The 15,068-nt window shown below is 48.2% G+C and overlaps 1 protein-coding gene across 4 annotated transcripts in view; it reads right to left on the minus strand.

Moving 5' to 3' along the window:
• CPAMD8 (C3 and PZP like alpha-2-macroglobulin domain containing 8) overlaps positions 1-15,068 on the minus strand; it is a 66,491-nt gene that overhangs the window by 31,521 nt on the left and 19,902 nt on the right. For all 4 annotated transcript variants that reach the window (XR_005653901.1, XM_039867741.1, XM_039867742.1 and 1 more), the window contains exons 11-18: positions 14,391-14,618; positions 12,876-13,046; positions 9,970-10,098; positions 5,555-5,738; positions 4,149-4,321; positions 3,407-3,556; positions 1,865-2,026; positions 263-405 (exon numbers count right to left, since the gene is read on the minus strand). Coding sequence is in view for 3 of the 4 variants with exons in the window: in XM_039867741.1 (XP_039723675.1) it covers positions 263-405; positions 1,865-2,026; positions 3,407-3,556; positions 4,149-4,321; positions 5,555-5,738; positions 9,970-10,098; positions 12,876-13,046; positions 14,391-14,618 (1,340 nt within the window). In the remaining variant the exon portion in view is untranslated. The remainder of the gene's footprint in view (positions 1-262; positions 406-1,864; positions 2,027-3,406; positions 3,557-4,148; positions 4,322-5,554; positions 5,739-9,969; positions 10,099-12,875; positions 13,047-14,390; positions 14,619-15,068) is intronic.

A 15,068-nucleotide genomic window follows, 5' to 3' on the forward strand; every position in this document is an offset into this window, starting at 1 on the left:
AAACCTGGGAGGGGCAAGGCTGAATGCTCAGTGTCCCAGCCCAGTGGTAATTTTGACCCCAAGGAGAAAGTGGGTGATGTCTGAAGACATTTTTGGTTGTCATAACTCGAAGAAAGTGGTGCTATAGGCAACTGGTGGATGGAGGCCAGGAATACTGCTCTATACCCTACAAAGCGGCCTCACCACGGAGAATGATCTGGCCCCAGCCTTAGACATTAACAGGGCGAAGTTAGAAAACCCTGCTCAAGGCAGTGGCAATTACCTGGGGAGTTGCCTGGAGGACGCCACTGCCACCAGGCTCCCCGTGTGGGGCTGGAAGGCGTGGACAGCCTCGTCGGTGTATAGGCCACCATCCTGCCGGTGGTTCAGGCTCACCAGGTCAGTCATCACCACCAGTCCTGTTTCCTAGGCAACAGACAACATCCAAACCCACGGTGGGGAAGTGGATGTGATGGCCCGAAGAGTTCTCATCACCCCAGGACCACTGGCCCAACATTGCTGCTGCGTCATGGCCCTGCTGTGGGCTTGGTGCTACAAACTGAGGGGGTCATGGCACCCAGTGATGAAAGGCCAACACATTTGTGCCTCAGACACAAACAGCCACGCGTTTTATGATTCCATTGACATGAAATGTCCAGAACAGGCAAATCCATAGATACAGAAAGCAGCTGTGGTTGCCAGGGGCTGGGGAAGGGGGATGGGGAGTGACTGCTCATAGGGACAGGATTTCCTTTTGGGGTGACAGAAATGTTCTGGGACTAGATAGAGGTGGTGGTTGCACAACATTGTGAATATACTAAATGCCACTGAATTAATTGTTCACTTTAAAATGAGTTAATTTTCTGTTGTGTGAATTTCACTTCTATTTAAAAAAATCAATCGGAACAGTCCCTGATCCAGACCAAGGACTGATGACTGTGGGCTGCTGCAGTTATTACTATTATAATTATCCTCATCACTGTGTTAATTATGGGGAACAATGGGATGGAGGAGAAGCCCCATCCTAGACTGGCTGACTCTGCTTTGTGAATAAGGAAGTTAAAACTAGTTACTTTAATCAGAGATGGTACCCTTAATTCCAAAACCAACAGGGTCCAAGGGTTCAAATTGCTAGGCATCCAACAGACATGCAACTGAAACATCATTTGTTCCAATATAGATATACAGATATAGCTAGATATGTAATAAATATATTTTAGCTAATACAGCAAAATAAGTAATTTTTTCAAATATATATTATATATATTTTATATACTAAACTTTTTAGCTGATACAGCAAAATGTTAATTTGTAGGAATTTGTCCAACTTTTCCATGTTTGAAAAATTCCATAATAAAAATGGGGGTGGGTGAGGAATGCCTTTTAAATGATTTTAAAACATGGATGAAAAGCACCCTCCGATGCAACATGCATTTGAGTGGAGACTGCCAACCTGTGAGCTCCTGGTATGACTTAGAATGATGCTTGTGTATGTTGCACCTGCTAACACCTCCATGAGCCCTGTAACCAGGAAGGAGGCGGGCAGATGCAAGCCATGATTGTCATCACAAGTGAACCTGCTGTTCGAGAACATGGATGGCCACCCGCTCCTTGGCCATGGACGGTTTTCCCTCCACCAAACTACCCTGAGCTCCATTGCTTCCTATCCAGATCAAGTTGTCAGACCACACTGACATTTTACTCTCATCTGCTTTGCAAATCAGAGGGTCCGCTCATGAGTTTTCACTGGGGAGAATCGCAATCAAGCTCCGAGGCAATAAAAGTTTGAAAGCTTTCACCCCCCATACTGTAGTCCCCAGACTCTTTGTTTCAAAGTGAGAGGAGTATGGAAGGGGCAGTGGGCTCCAAGACCACCTCTCCTTACGGTGAAGGCAAACCCGGAGTCCCTGGTGACGCCCCAGGGCCACGGGAAGACAGAGGAGCGCCTGCGTCGTCGTGCTGTCAGCCCGGCCCACCAGAAGGGTCCATCTTCCCGTGACACCCCAAAGGCATCGGAAACGTCATAATCTTCCAATTCCCGGAAAACCTACAGGCAAGGGGTGGTGCGGTCAATCAGTTGAGGGTTTCCTTTAAACCCGAACCGGTTCTCATGGGTCTGGCATGCTCCCGTCTCAACCTCCTTTCACATACATCACCTTAGGAGATGGGTGTCGATGGTGTTAACGATAATAGAAACAAGAAATAAAAATAAATAATAAAAAAAATACAATAACATTTAAATAAAAATGAATAATAATATAGGTGCTGATCAGCCCTGCAACCAGGCCAGGAGGATACCTGCAGAACAAAGGCAGGTTTCTGCTGGATTACCAGCAAGCCATGTCCATAGCTGTGAAGGGGAAACAGTAACCAAGAGTCATTCTCTATGGCAAAAAGCATGGGGCACCTATGGATTAAAGGCTGAGAACTGCCAGCAGGCCTTTCTACATCTACTTACCTTTTCATGCTACATACTCTTCCCTTTCCTCACTGTATGTCCATATCAGAGGAAATGGGAACTAAAGATGGCATATAAACTGAATTCCCTGAACACTCAAGGTCCCTCTGGGTGCCTTTAGTCTGTCCCTCTATCCCTCACACTGCCCCTCATTCTCTGCCTCTGAGAGGAGACCACTCTGTCTGTGGAGTGTTACTCCTTTTCTAATAAACTTTCCTTTGACTCTAAAATAATAATAATAATAATAATAATAATAATAATATGAACACTTTATAATGGAGCTAGAGCTGCCATGCCAGAGGAACTAGTTGCCTTGCATGACCTATGCCTCAAACCTTTGGAATGTTAAAACGGGGCAAAATAACCTTTACACTGGGCCTAAAACAACATTATGCTCCAAGGAACTGTTTGCAAAGACAGCAAGAAAGCAGTTATTATGACTACCAGACTAATGACTACTAGACTGAAAAAATTTTTTAATTGTTTAGTTAGCATCACTATGTTATGTTACCTGCACCAGTAGAAATGCCTTCTTCTATTAAGGTAATCGTTCACCTTCCCTTTCTCATAAATACCCTTTGCCTTTGTCTCCTAATCAAAACACTATTTGGGCTTCTGCCTGAATCAGTGCATCTCGGATAGCTATTCTTATTGATCTCAAATAAATGCTTGTTGCCTCTCCCTTTAAAAGGCCTTTTATTTTTACATTAGCAATAGTGTTAGCCCATTTTAAAGATGGACAGACTGGGGCCGGAGAAGTGGGACCTGGACAAAGTCACGTTGCAAGGGTCTAATGAATCTGATTCCAAGATCTTTCAACTGCACCAAAGCAGCGACAAAAAGGAGGTTCACTAAGAAATGAACCCAATGGAGAGAGAGAATCTGGATTCACACGGGGCTCTTCATTTATTGGAAAGTGAGAGACCCCCATGGAGGTGCTAAAACCTGGCACCCAAGGGTCCCGCTCACCTGAACAGGAGTCAGACGAAACCCAGACCTCAACAGGTAGACGCTCTTATCAACTACAGCAACACACACACAGCTGCCCCTTGCAGCCCTGACCCTCAGGTCAACAGCCTCCCCGGGTTGTGTCTCATTCGCTGAATACGTCAGTGAAACCTGGACCCAAACACAGCAGAGCAGTCAGGAGCTTGGCCGTGCCCTCCCAAACCACTTATCCACCCACCTGCCAAGGAGAGTCGGTCATCACCAGCCCAGATGGGACCCTGACCTTGTCACCCAGGTGAGGACAAGAGTGGGAGGCAGAGTGACAGGAACTAGGCTGGTGGAACTGAGATATTCTGTGCAGAGGACAGGTGGGGTGGGGTGGGGTGGGGAGACAGGCGCTGGCCAAGGGCGTGTTGCAGCCAGTTTTAAAGGGTGCAGGGAGAGGGTGCAGGAGGCTGAGCCCACTGCTGGGGACGTGAGCAGTGTCCCTTAGGTCTGGAGGCCAGCGGGGACAGAGAACAGCTGACCACTTTTCCCTGTGTGTGATGAATGCAATCTCCGTCTCTGTGACTTTTGGAGATGCTCCAGTTAAGATGAAACTTATATTCCAATTATTGCTTAGAAGTTCTGCCTATGACAACACATGAAGTCTGAGAGGCAGCTGTGCACAGCCTATCCCGGTGTCAACACCCTGGGGACCCCAGCCCTGGATGGTGCTTGCCCATCCCTCCTCTCTCCCCCAATTGGGGTCCCAACGTTCTACCTGATTTTCAAAGAAGGTCTCCACAGTGAACTGGAGGCTGTCAGCGACCCCTTCTCCATTCTCCCTGACATAGAAGACCAGCAGGCGGCCAACAGGGGCCATGCTGGGGGTTACAGCCAGCTGGAGAGAGGTCACGCACACATTGACCTCGGCTGCTGGGGCTGGAGGGGGCTCTAAGACAAGTCAAAGGTGGGAGAGAGAGGCGTGAGAATCCAACATCCCACAGTGGAACCACTAAAGCCCCAGGCTGTCCTGGGGTGACATGGGGCACAGTGTGAGGAGGTGCTGACCCAGGGCAAGTGCTCCACAGACACTCACACCCCTTCCATTTCACCTAAAAGGGAAGGGAAGCCCTGGAGCACGTAGGCGCACAATGCCCACAATGCCCGTAGGCGCACAATGCCCATTCAGGGGGTGCTACTGGCATCTAGTGGGTGGGGGCCAGAAGGTGATCAACACTCTGCAGTGCACAGGGCAGCCCCCACCGCAGAGAATGATCTGTCCCTAAACATCACTAGGGCCGAAGGCAAGAAAGTGACTTAGTATGAGAGAGACCCTGTCTGTCTTCCCGTCTATCTATAAATCTATCTATGAATCTATGTATCTATTTTCCACGAGTCAATTCATCTATCCATCCACCCACCCATCCACTCACTCACCTATGAATGAATCCATGAGTCAACCTGTCTATCTATAAATCTATCTATGAATCTATGAGTCAATCTGTTCATCTGTCTGTCCATTCATCCATCCATTTATCTATGTCCATCCATCCATCTATCCGTCCATCCATCTATGATTCTATCTATCTACCCATCTATCCATCTCTCTCAGGGATTCTCACCCAGTGAGATGTCCAAAGACTTTTTAGGTTTCACACTGTGTGTGGATGGGTTGTTGTAGGCATCTAGTGGGTGGAGACCAAAGATGCTGTTCCACACACTACAGTGCATGAGACACCCCACCAGAGGATGACCTGCCCTCAAGCGTCCATAGTCCCCACTTTGAAGATGCTGCTTTAGACAGAAGGGCTGTGAAAAGAAGGGAGCTGGGGAAGACCAAGGGGAGGAGGTGGGTCTCATGAGGAGCACACAGAGTCAAGGAGAGGGAGGAGGAATCCTAGGTGGGGGAACAGCCTGGACAAAGTTAGAGAGGGGTCTTGCAGATGGCAACACGGCAGAGTATGGACCTTTACAGTGACTGACCTGCCCTAGTCCCCTGAAAACATGCAGTGAGGATGCCCTTCCTCCTGAACCCAATTCTGTCTTGCTTGGGACACGTGCCCTCCACCCTGAGGCAGGCTCCCTCTTGGCTGCGTCTGGCTCACTCCTCCTGTCTGGGGCACCCATCCCAGTCTCAATGGTTCAGAAGAAAGAACAGAACTTTCAGCCTACAGCTTGGCTCACCTGTCTCGGAGAGGTGTGTTAAGCGAATCGGTTTCTCTGGGGTTGCTCGCCTGCTTCTCTGCTGGGTGATGTGGGCCAGCTGCTGGCCTGAGAGCACGATGTTGCCTCGTGCGGCCACCTCGTAGTACAAGGTAAAATTGCAGGGACATGTGGACTTCACAGAAAAGTGGGCTTCCTCCCCGACCTGTGGGAGACACGTAGCACAGAGGGCCCTGCCTGGCACCCAGAGGCCAGCACCAATGCCACAGCCCACCTAAGGAGACGGCTGCTCTGGGACCACCAGGAGGTTTGGATGGCTGAGGAGGGAGCATACTGGCCTCAGGGCAGATTGCCTGGTGTCCCATCCTGGCTGCAGCCATGTCCCCTTGGCAGCCTCAGCTACTGCTCCATAAATGGGGCTGTAGTGCACACAAAATGTGATAACAGTATGGAAGCCTCAGTGAGGTGTCACGTAGTGAAGAACTGAACTTGGCCCAAAAAGAGGTCTGGAATGTGCCCCCCGCTTCTAATAAGTGATCTCTAAGCCACTGAAATGTCCTGCCTGATAAGTCTTTGTGTACCTGGGGTCTTGGGCCGCATGAGATATGATTTACAGTGGGGGCCTTGGGCCACACTCTATCAGTCTGATCTCTGGAGGGGCTGGAACTGAGGCCAATCAAACATGTCTATGTGAACGACTCCACGATAAAAACTCTGGACGCTGAGGCTCGCTCAGATGAGTGTCCTCGCTGGCAGTACACCATGCATGCTGTCACGCATTGTTGCTGGAAAAGTAACACTGTCCATGGCTGCGTGGGGAGAGGACAAGCGGAAGCTCACATTCAGAACTCTCCTGGCACTGCCCCGTGCATCTCTTTCCAGGGCTGATTTTAATCCGTTTTTCACTATTATATATTGCAACCGTGAGTATAACAGCTTTCAGTGATTCTGTGAATGTCCCTGGAAATTAAAAAACCTGAGGATGGCTTGGAGATCCCTAAAGTCTGCAATTGGTGTCAGGAGGGAGAGTGGTGTTGGAACTACTCCTTCACTTTGCAGGTGCCAGTGCTGCACTGGGCTGGGCCTTCTCATCAAATGTGCATCTGACAAGTTGGGTCCTCTCAGAATCCCCATGTTTCCAGAGGGGTAAACTGAAGGCTCTAGCCCTTCCTAATGTCAGCGAGTGCCGGAAGACACACATTTACTGATTTCAAGACCTACTACCGAGCTGTACTAATAAAGACAGTGTGGTGATGGCATAAGGACATCTGGCTAGATAAATAGGCTAGAACTGAGCTTCCAGAAATAAACCCACACATCTATAGCCCAGGGATTTTCAATGAGGGTGCCAAGAATATTCAATAGGAAAAGGATAGTCTTTTCAACAGATGGTGCAAAAGACTGAAGTTGGGCCCTACCTCACATTGCATACAAAAATTAACTGGAAACAGTTCAAAAAACTTAAATGTAAGAGCGAAAACTATAAAACTCTTAGATAAAAACATGACCTTGAATTTAGCAATAGTTTCTTTTACCTAGGGCACCAAAGCACAAGCAACAAAGGAAAAAAGTAACAAGATAAACTGGAATTTACCAAAATTAAACACCACTGTTGCATCAAAGGACACTATCCATAAAGTGAAAAGACCACCTAGGCAATGGGAGAAAATGTTTGCAAACAATATATCTGATAAGAGTCCAGTGTCCAGAATATATAAAGAACTCTCATGAGTCAAAAATGAAAGATAAACAACATTTAAAAAGTTAAAACATTAGGGGAACCTGGATAAAGGATATATATACAGGAACCACAGGCCTGGATTCTTCGCAAAAGTCATGGTGATGAAAAGGTGTGGGCACTGTTCCAGATCAAGTGTGACTATGAACACAGAAGAGCCAAATGCAGTGTATAAATTGATCCTGAATAAAATGCACACACAAATGCACGCATGCGTACTCACGCATGTGCACATGCTCATGTATGCATATGCACACACACGTGTGTGCACAATTGTGCAGATACACATGGATGTGCACACACACTAGATATATTACATCTTGAGGACACCTTTGAAAATTTGAATATTGCCTATGAATTAAAAAATATGATTGAATTAATGTAATTTTCTTCGATGTGACAATAGCTTTGAGGTCGTGTTGAAAAATTTCCTTATTTGGGGGATGTACTATGCTATGTGTAACTTACTTTCAAATGCTACAGCCAAAAAATGTATAGAGAAATGGATAGATGGGTGGGTGGGTGGGTGGATGGATGGATGGATGGATGGATAGAGGCAAATGTTAATTCATAAATCTGGGTGAAAGGCGTATGGTTGTTTATGGCCCACAGACCAAAGTTGTCTATTGTTACAGAAAATAAAGGAGACCTCCTTTTATGGTAAGAGTACTGTCCTCCCTTCAAATGATGTAGACTGGTGGCTCAGTCCCATGATACAAAGCCACTCTCTTTTTAACAATAATACAATGGAGCCCTGATCTAAAGCCACCAAGCCTGTCCTCATTAAAAATTAGTAGATTAGAGGCCTTAAACCGCAAGGTGAGGCTTTCCTCTGGTAAGGATATCTTTCCTAAAGAGCTAGAACCTTGGCTCCATGTTATTAAAAGTTCTCTCTAAATTTGTAAATATCCCCATTATAAAAAGACAAACAAAAGTACCCTCTGTTTGAAATGTTGGATAGAAAGAAGGAAAGAGCACAAAGCTTTCTCCTCTTCACCTGCACTAGCCCTGTGGCGTCACACCAACCCAAAAGATTGAGGTGACATTCCTTGTATACAGAGCAGCTCCTCCCTGCGTGTGCCTCAGTGCCGGAGGAAGGGGAAAGGCCCTGGACACAGGGCTCAGGCTGGAAAACCAAGCACAGACACTCTGGCCCCAGTGCCCCTTGATGACGGTCTAGGGGTGGGGGAAAGCTGGAACCGGCTGACCCGATTCAGGCAAGAAGGAGACGTCCCTCTGAGAGGAAAGTCTGAGTGACCCAGCCAAGTTCTCACCTACTGGGAACAACAGTATTGACAGCTAGGGACACAGGGCTCCTTGCCGCCCCACAGGAAGGCGGCCAATGGCAGCGTCCCCACACCATGCCGCTGGTTGAACAGCATTGCAACAAGAACGGTGTGTTCAGCCAAGCTGGGCACAATCTCGTATGAGTTTCTCATTCTCATAACTCCTGCAGAGAGCTGCCAAGCCTGGGAGACAGGCGTGATGCCGAGATTCCTCCGAGCTGCATCCCAGGGGCCCCTTGCAGCCTTGGGTGTGGGCGGAACTGCCAGAACTTATGGGGCTGGTAGGGCCTGGGAGCCCATGGCGAACGGTTTGCACTGGAAGCAACGCTGGCAAGCCTGCCACCGCCCATGGCAGCCAGGGTCAGCCTTTGGTGCTCTAGTTAAGGGGGTTAACGGAGCGCTTTGTAAAACATTTAGTTATATAGTGCTAAACAGGTAAGGGACTACACAAACCACAGTTCGCCCACGCCATACGATGGAATATTATTCACCATTAGAACAAAAAAAGCTTTTGAGTCGTGAAAAGACACGGGGGAAACTTCAATGTAAGTTGGTAAGTGAAAGAAGCCAAACTAAAAAGGCTACATACTGTATGACTCTGACTATACAACATTCTGGAAGATGCGAAAGTATAAAGACAGTGAAAAGCTCAGTGGTTGCCACGGGCTACAGGGAGGGAGAGATGAATGGGTGGAGCACGGAGGATTTTTAGGGCAGTGAAACCATTCTGTATGATACTGTAATAGTGGATATACTTCATTATACATTTGTTCAAACCCACAGAACATGCAACACCAAGACAGAAGCCTAAGGTACCCGGTAGTCTTTAGTTCGTGATAATGCACCGATGTTGCTCATCCATTGTTAACAGACGTGCCACACTAATGCTACTAATCAGGGAAACTGTGTGCAGGGGGCAGGGGTTCGTGGGAACGCTTCCAATTTTCTGCTCAGTTTTCACAGATCCTCCCCACACACCTCTCCATGCATCTTACTTAATTGGGATCACGGAATAACAGACTCAGGAAGCACCAACGTGAGACCCAGCTCTTTCATTTCATTTTTACACTCGGTGTGTCTGGAAGTGTCTGGGTGGAAAAACTCTCGCTGCCTTTGCACAAGAAGTGAAGCCTCCAGAAAGCGGGGAACCCGTCTCAGGCCTGGGAGCAGTGGCACCCTGACGGCAAGAGTCATGTTTATCATGGTAAACCCTGGGCCACGGTCTGAATGTCCATCATAAATAAATTATGGGCATTCATTTTGAGGAGTACCCCCCTTGCTGGAGGAATGGGGGCTCCAGCATCAGCGTCACCATCAGCCCTGCTGGGGCATGTGCAGGTCCCCCGGAGGCATGTGTACTCCCTATCCGGGGCCCAGTCCTGCCCAAGGAAGGTCCTACCTGAAAGCCTTACCTGCAGGGGGTGGGAGGGCGGCTGCAGCTGCAAGTAGCACTGGCTGGGGGAGTACCAGCTGCTGAGGGAGAGGTAGCTGGGCAGGTACTGGGTCCCCGCAGGCTTTCCATTGAGTGCCGTCACCTTGGTCTGAAAAAGAGAGGGTACCTGGTCAAGGCCTGGGCATCTGGGAAGGGGGTCTTTGGGATGCTTCTGCCTACTCTGCCCTGCCCTGCAGAAAAACCCTCTCAGGCTCTAGTTTCCCTTTGGGGAACATCCTCTCCAATTCTTAGACAATAAGGTCCAATGCGGCTAGCCTGTTCTTCCCAGCTCTGTGGGAAGCAAGTGTCCAAGTGGCCACAGGGTCTTGGGGATTGGCTCAGGCAGCAACAGGTGGCCCACATGGCCACATTTAGGAATAAAAACCCCTCCCCTCTGTGTGCACACATGTACACCTCCCTGTCCTCAGGCTTGCCAGCAGCCCCAATGGCTTCTCAGAATATAATCTGCCTGAGGAGTGAACACAGGAGGCGGCAGTCAGGAGGAGTGGACCCACCTGGAGCTCACGGCCCTGCCCCTGCACACCCCAGGCCTTGGCAATTATACTATCTTTGCTCCTTTGACAGTTTGAGCCTGTTGCCTTCAATTGCTGCTAAAAGAATGCAGCTAACAAAAGAGAGACATCAGAAGAGGGAACCTAAGAACTCTGTGTGACAGAGAATAAAGAAATTGCAGAGTTTCTGAACAAGATGGCGGAGGAGGTAGACGCTGTGCTCGCCTCCTCTCAAGACCACATCAAAATTATAACTAAACTATAGAACAACCATCATTGAAAATTGTCTGGAGTCTAGCTGAACAGAAGTCCTACAACTAAAGACATACAGAAGAAGCCACCTCGAGGTTGGTAGATACAAAAGAATTAAGAGGATATAAAGTATAGCATAAGGAATATAGTCAATAATATCGTAATTGCTATGTACAGTGTCAGGTGGGTACTAGATTTATTGGTGTGATCACTTTGTAAGTTATGTAAATGTCTAATCACTATGTTGTACATCTGAAACTAATATAATAGTGTATGCCAACTGTAATTGAAAAATAAAAAATATATATTAAAAAAAGAAAGGATAAAGAAGTTGGCCAGGCTTCCACCCAGCTCCTCAGAGGCAGCCTCTAAAACCCTCTAATTTCCCCAGCGATGAGAGTGTGTTTGTTCCATGGTGGGTCCTGATAACACGTGCTAATGAGATGACTCAGGATAGGGATGGCCACACCAGAAAGGCCAACCATGTGATTAGAGGGTTGGGGCTCTGAGCCACACACCATCCTGATCTCCGGGAGGGGAGGTGACTGGAGATTGAGTTCAGTCTTGGGGCCCATGGTTCAATCAATGGCACCTCTATAATGAAACCCTAATTAAAACCATAGACACTGAAGCATGAGTGAGCACCCCTGGCTGGCAGTTCTCTGTGTGTTTGTCACACGCTGATGGGCCAGGAGGGCGATGAGTCTCAACTCCACGCAGACAGCATGAGAAACTTCGAATCCGGCACCCTCCCAGCTCTCACCCTAGGCATCTCTCTCTTTACTTTGGCCTCATTCGTATTATGTTTCTATGACAAAACTAATTGCAAAAGGTTCAAACTTTGGGTTATAAAATAAGTCTTGGGATGAAATGTACAGCATGATGACTTTAGTTAACAATACTGTATTGTATATTTGAAAGTCGCTAAGAGAGTAGATCTTAAAAGTTCTCATCACAAGAAAAAAAGTTGTGAAATTATATGCGGTGATTGATGTTAACGAGAATTACCGTAGTGATCATTTTGTAACATGTACACATACTAAATCGTTGTTATACACCAGAAACCAATATGTTGTATGTCAATTATATTTCAATGAAAAATAATTAGATGTGTAAAATTGGTTTTGCTTTATAAAAAAATTAAAGACCTTTTCCCAAGCAGTATTTGGTAATAGAAATAGAATATCTTTCCATAAAAGTGACATTTTTGAAAAAAGCTAATTTTTAGAAGTATCTATGAGGGAGAAAATCATTTGGCTAACTCTGATATTTGAGTCATTTGTGGGCTTTGCTGCTAGGTCATTGCTAAAGGACTAATGGAAATAAAAGAATGTCTTTTGATGATTTTTTTAAAAACTTGAAATTGTATGGTAGTAGGGCAGCAGGAACCCTCACATTTATAGCCAGTTGGTAAAAAGTGTGGGTGGCCTGGGGACCCTGACCCTGTGGCTTTGGAGGTTAAAAATCTTTAAGGACGTGTCACCCACAGAGGACACAAAGGCCACAGGTGTCCTTGGCTCACACCTACACATTTATTCTCAGCTGCCTCATCCCCACCACCCCAGTGTTCATGGGGCTGTCACAGAGCCGGGAGCTGGGACATCTGTTTCTGTTGCTCCTGCTCCTCCTTTCCCTGATAGTGGGGACACCAAGTCCTATCAATTCTACCTCAGCAGCTCCAGGCTTGGTGCCCTCTCCATCATCATCATCTCCTGTCTGCCTACCTGTGGTCCCCCAGCCACCCCTCACTGGAACAGTTGTTGAGTATCAAAATTCAGATCACTCTATCCCCTGACACTACCTTCTGAGTAAACTCAAGCACGCCTGGAAGGTGGGAGTTAGCCCCACTGGCTCCCAACTCCATATCTTCCTGAAGTGGCTCAGTCTGGCTGGGCACTTACAGGACCCAACCACACTATAATGGTGGGCCTCTGGGCCTCTGCACATACTGTCCCACCCTCCCAGAAGCAGCCTCCCACCTTGCCCTAGAACAGCTGAGTTATCTGTACCCCTGTTGCATTCCCCCATCAGACTGTGACCTCCCTCGGGGCAGAGAGAGGTCCCAGTTCCACTGAGTACATGCCTGCTGGCTGAATGACAAGGGTCTAGGCGACTCACCCACCTCCAGCCACACATGCTGTGCTGACATGGGGATGGAGGGGATTTCGAACCCCACCAGCCCTCCCCGGGACACAGATTCAGTGGTGTAGATGTTGTCTTTCGGTGTCAGCTCTGCTCTGATCTGGACCGTCACACCTTCTGCCGGGCTGCCGTCAGGGTAGGAAAGCTCCACCTGGAAGGGGTCACCAAAGATTTGATGTGGTTAGGTGACACTCCCTAAACTGATCTATAGACTCAATCTGACCCCACCGGAACCCCAGCCAGCTTCCTTGCAGAAATAGACAAGCTGGTGCTAACATTCATAAGATGTGGCAAGAGGCCTCAAGCAACCAAAGCAATCCTGAAAAAGGAACAAAGAAAGAGCACTCACACATTACAATTTCAAAAGTCACTACATAGCTACAATAATCAAGACAGTGTGGTTTTGATGTAAGGATAGACATGGAGACCAATGGGAGAGAATTGAGAGTCCAGAAATAAACCCACACATCTACAGCCAGCTGGTCTTTGATAAGGGTGCCAAGACCGTTCAGTGGGGAAAAGTATAGTTTCTTCAACAAATGGTGCTGGGACCACAAGATCTCCACACGCAAAAGAATGACGGGGAACCCCCACCTCACACTATATACAAAAAGTAAATCAAAATGGATCACGGACCTAAATGTAAGAGCTAAAACTATGAAATACGTAGAAGAAAACATAGGAAACCTTCATGACCTTGGACTTGGCAAAGAAGTCACAAGGTGCAAAGAAGTCACAGGCTGGCCGTGAGCCTCGAGCCATGCCAAGGTAGGAACAGGGTGGGCAATGCTATGGACAGCTCCCCTTGACTTTCAGATCTCACTCATTCAGGCAGGCAGAAAAGGCGATCAGAACGAGAGGTTCAGAAGACATGAATGTTGTAAAAGAAATATGGTCAGTGGGCCCTGAGGGACCCTAGACTGAGTATTCGGTGACAGAATGATGTTAAACCTGTGCGATCCCCATTAATAGCTCTGTTCTTTAATGCAGATGGTGGATAATTTCTCCGCTGTACATGAAATGCTCCCTTTTCAATTAATCGACAGCCCCAAACCCTTTCTTCATACACATTTTGACCACACATGTGGTACTTTAGCTTCTACTCCAGTTGGGACTCTAAAATCAAGGGGCACATGAGCTGTGTCTGCATGCCTCGAACAGTAGTAGCTGAGATCCTGGCACAAAGAGAGAAGGGATTTCAGATTTCTTCTGAAATCCCAAAGCAGAGCAAGAGGGAGACACGGTGCGAGGACCACCAAGATCCTGTGTGTGACAAGAGGGGTCACAGTGGGGGTAGTAGAGGCAGGCAGGGGTTAGGGTTATGGCAGCTTCCCGCTGAGGTGACACCAAGCTCTGCTGGCCTGGTTCCCCCAGCTACAATTGGGACCCTATTACAGTGGTTTCACAGTGGCTTTCGGGCAGGAGCTGGGGTGGAAGGCAGCGCAGAGCCTGTGACCTTGGACAGCCCCTCTTGGGTACCAGTCCCAATGCTTACCATCCCCACATAGGACAGACCCGGCTTGAACTGCTTCCTGGTGACCTTGGAGTATCGAATGTCCACCAGCTGCCTCTGGACGGGGGTTGAGTCATCGAAGGCCACTTGCTGGCTCCCGTCCACAGCGGTTACAGTGGCCCAGATGCTGACCGTCCCCCGGAAGTGCTCAGGGACGTCAGCTGGGATCATGTCCCTCACGCAGATGTCAAAGTCCTGGGAGCTGTGGATCTGGAGGCAGGAAACACACAGGCTGTGCTCAGTCAGGGCTGCAGTGGCTTCAAAGTACGACTCTCAAACACACATCTGAAATCCAGGACTCTCCAGCTGCCTGGAGGGCCATGGGGACACTCAGTGACACACTTGACCTATGCTGTGGGTCACTGCATAGGGATGGATCCCTGTTGGATATGCACAATGTCCCTGTCCGCTCTGTTGGGCAGGTGAGACAAGCCTCCTCCAGCCAGCCAACAGGGCAGGGATTTGAACCCACTCAGCCCCACTTCAGAGCATTTGTTCCCTTCCCATTTCTGGGGCATAGAACTCCCCCAGTCAACTACTGTCTCAGGACCCACCCGGGGCCTGGCAAATCCAAGTCTGGAAATAGCCATGGAGTGAGTTACTCAGTAAATGAGAGAATAGGATAGGGGCCACCACCAGCAGGCAGCCTCAAGGGAGAAC

This window comes from Pteropus medius, unplaced genomic scaffold, assembly GCF_902729225.1.
Source record: "Pteropus medius unplaced genomic scaffold, Ma_sr-lr_union100, whole genome shotgun sequence".
In the NCBI taxonomy this organism is placed as follows: domain Eukaryota; kingdom Metazoa; phylum Chordata; class Mammalia; order Chiroptera; family Pteropodidae; genus Pteropus; species Pteropus medius.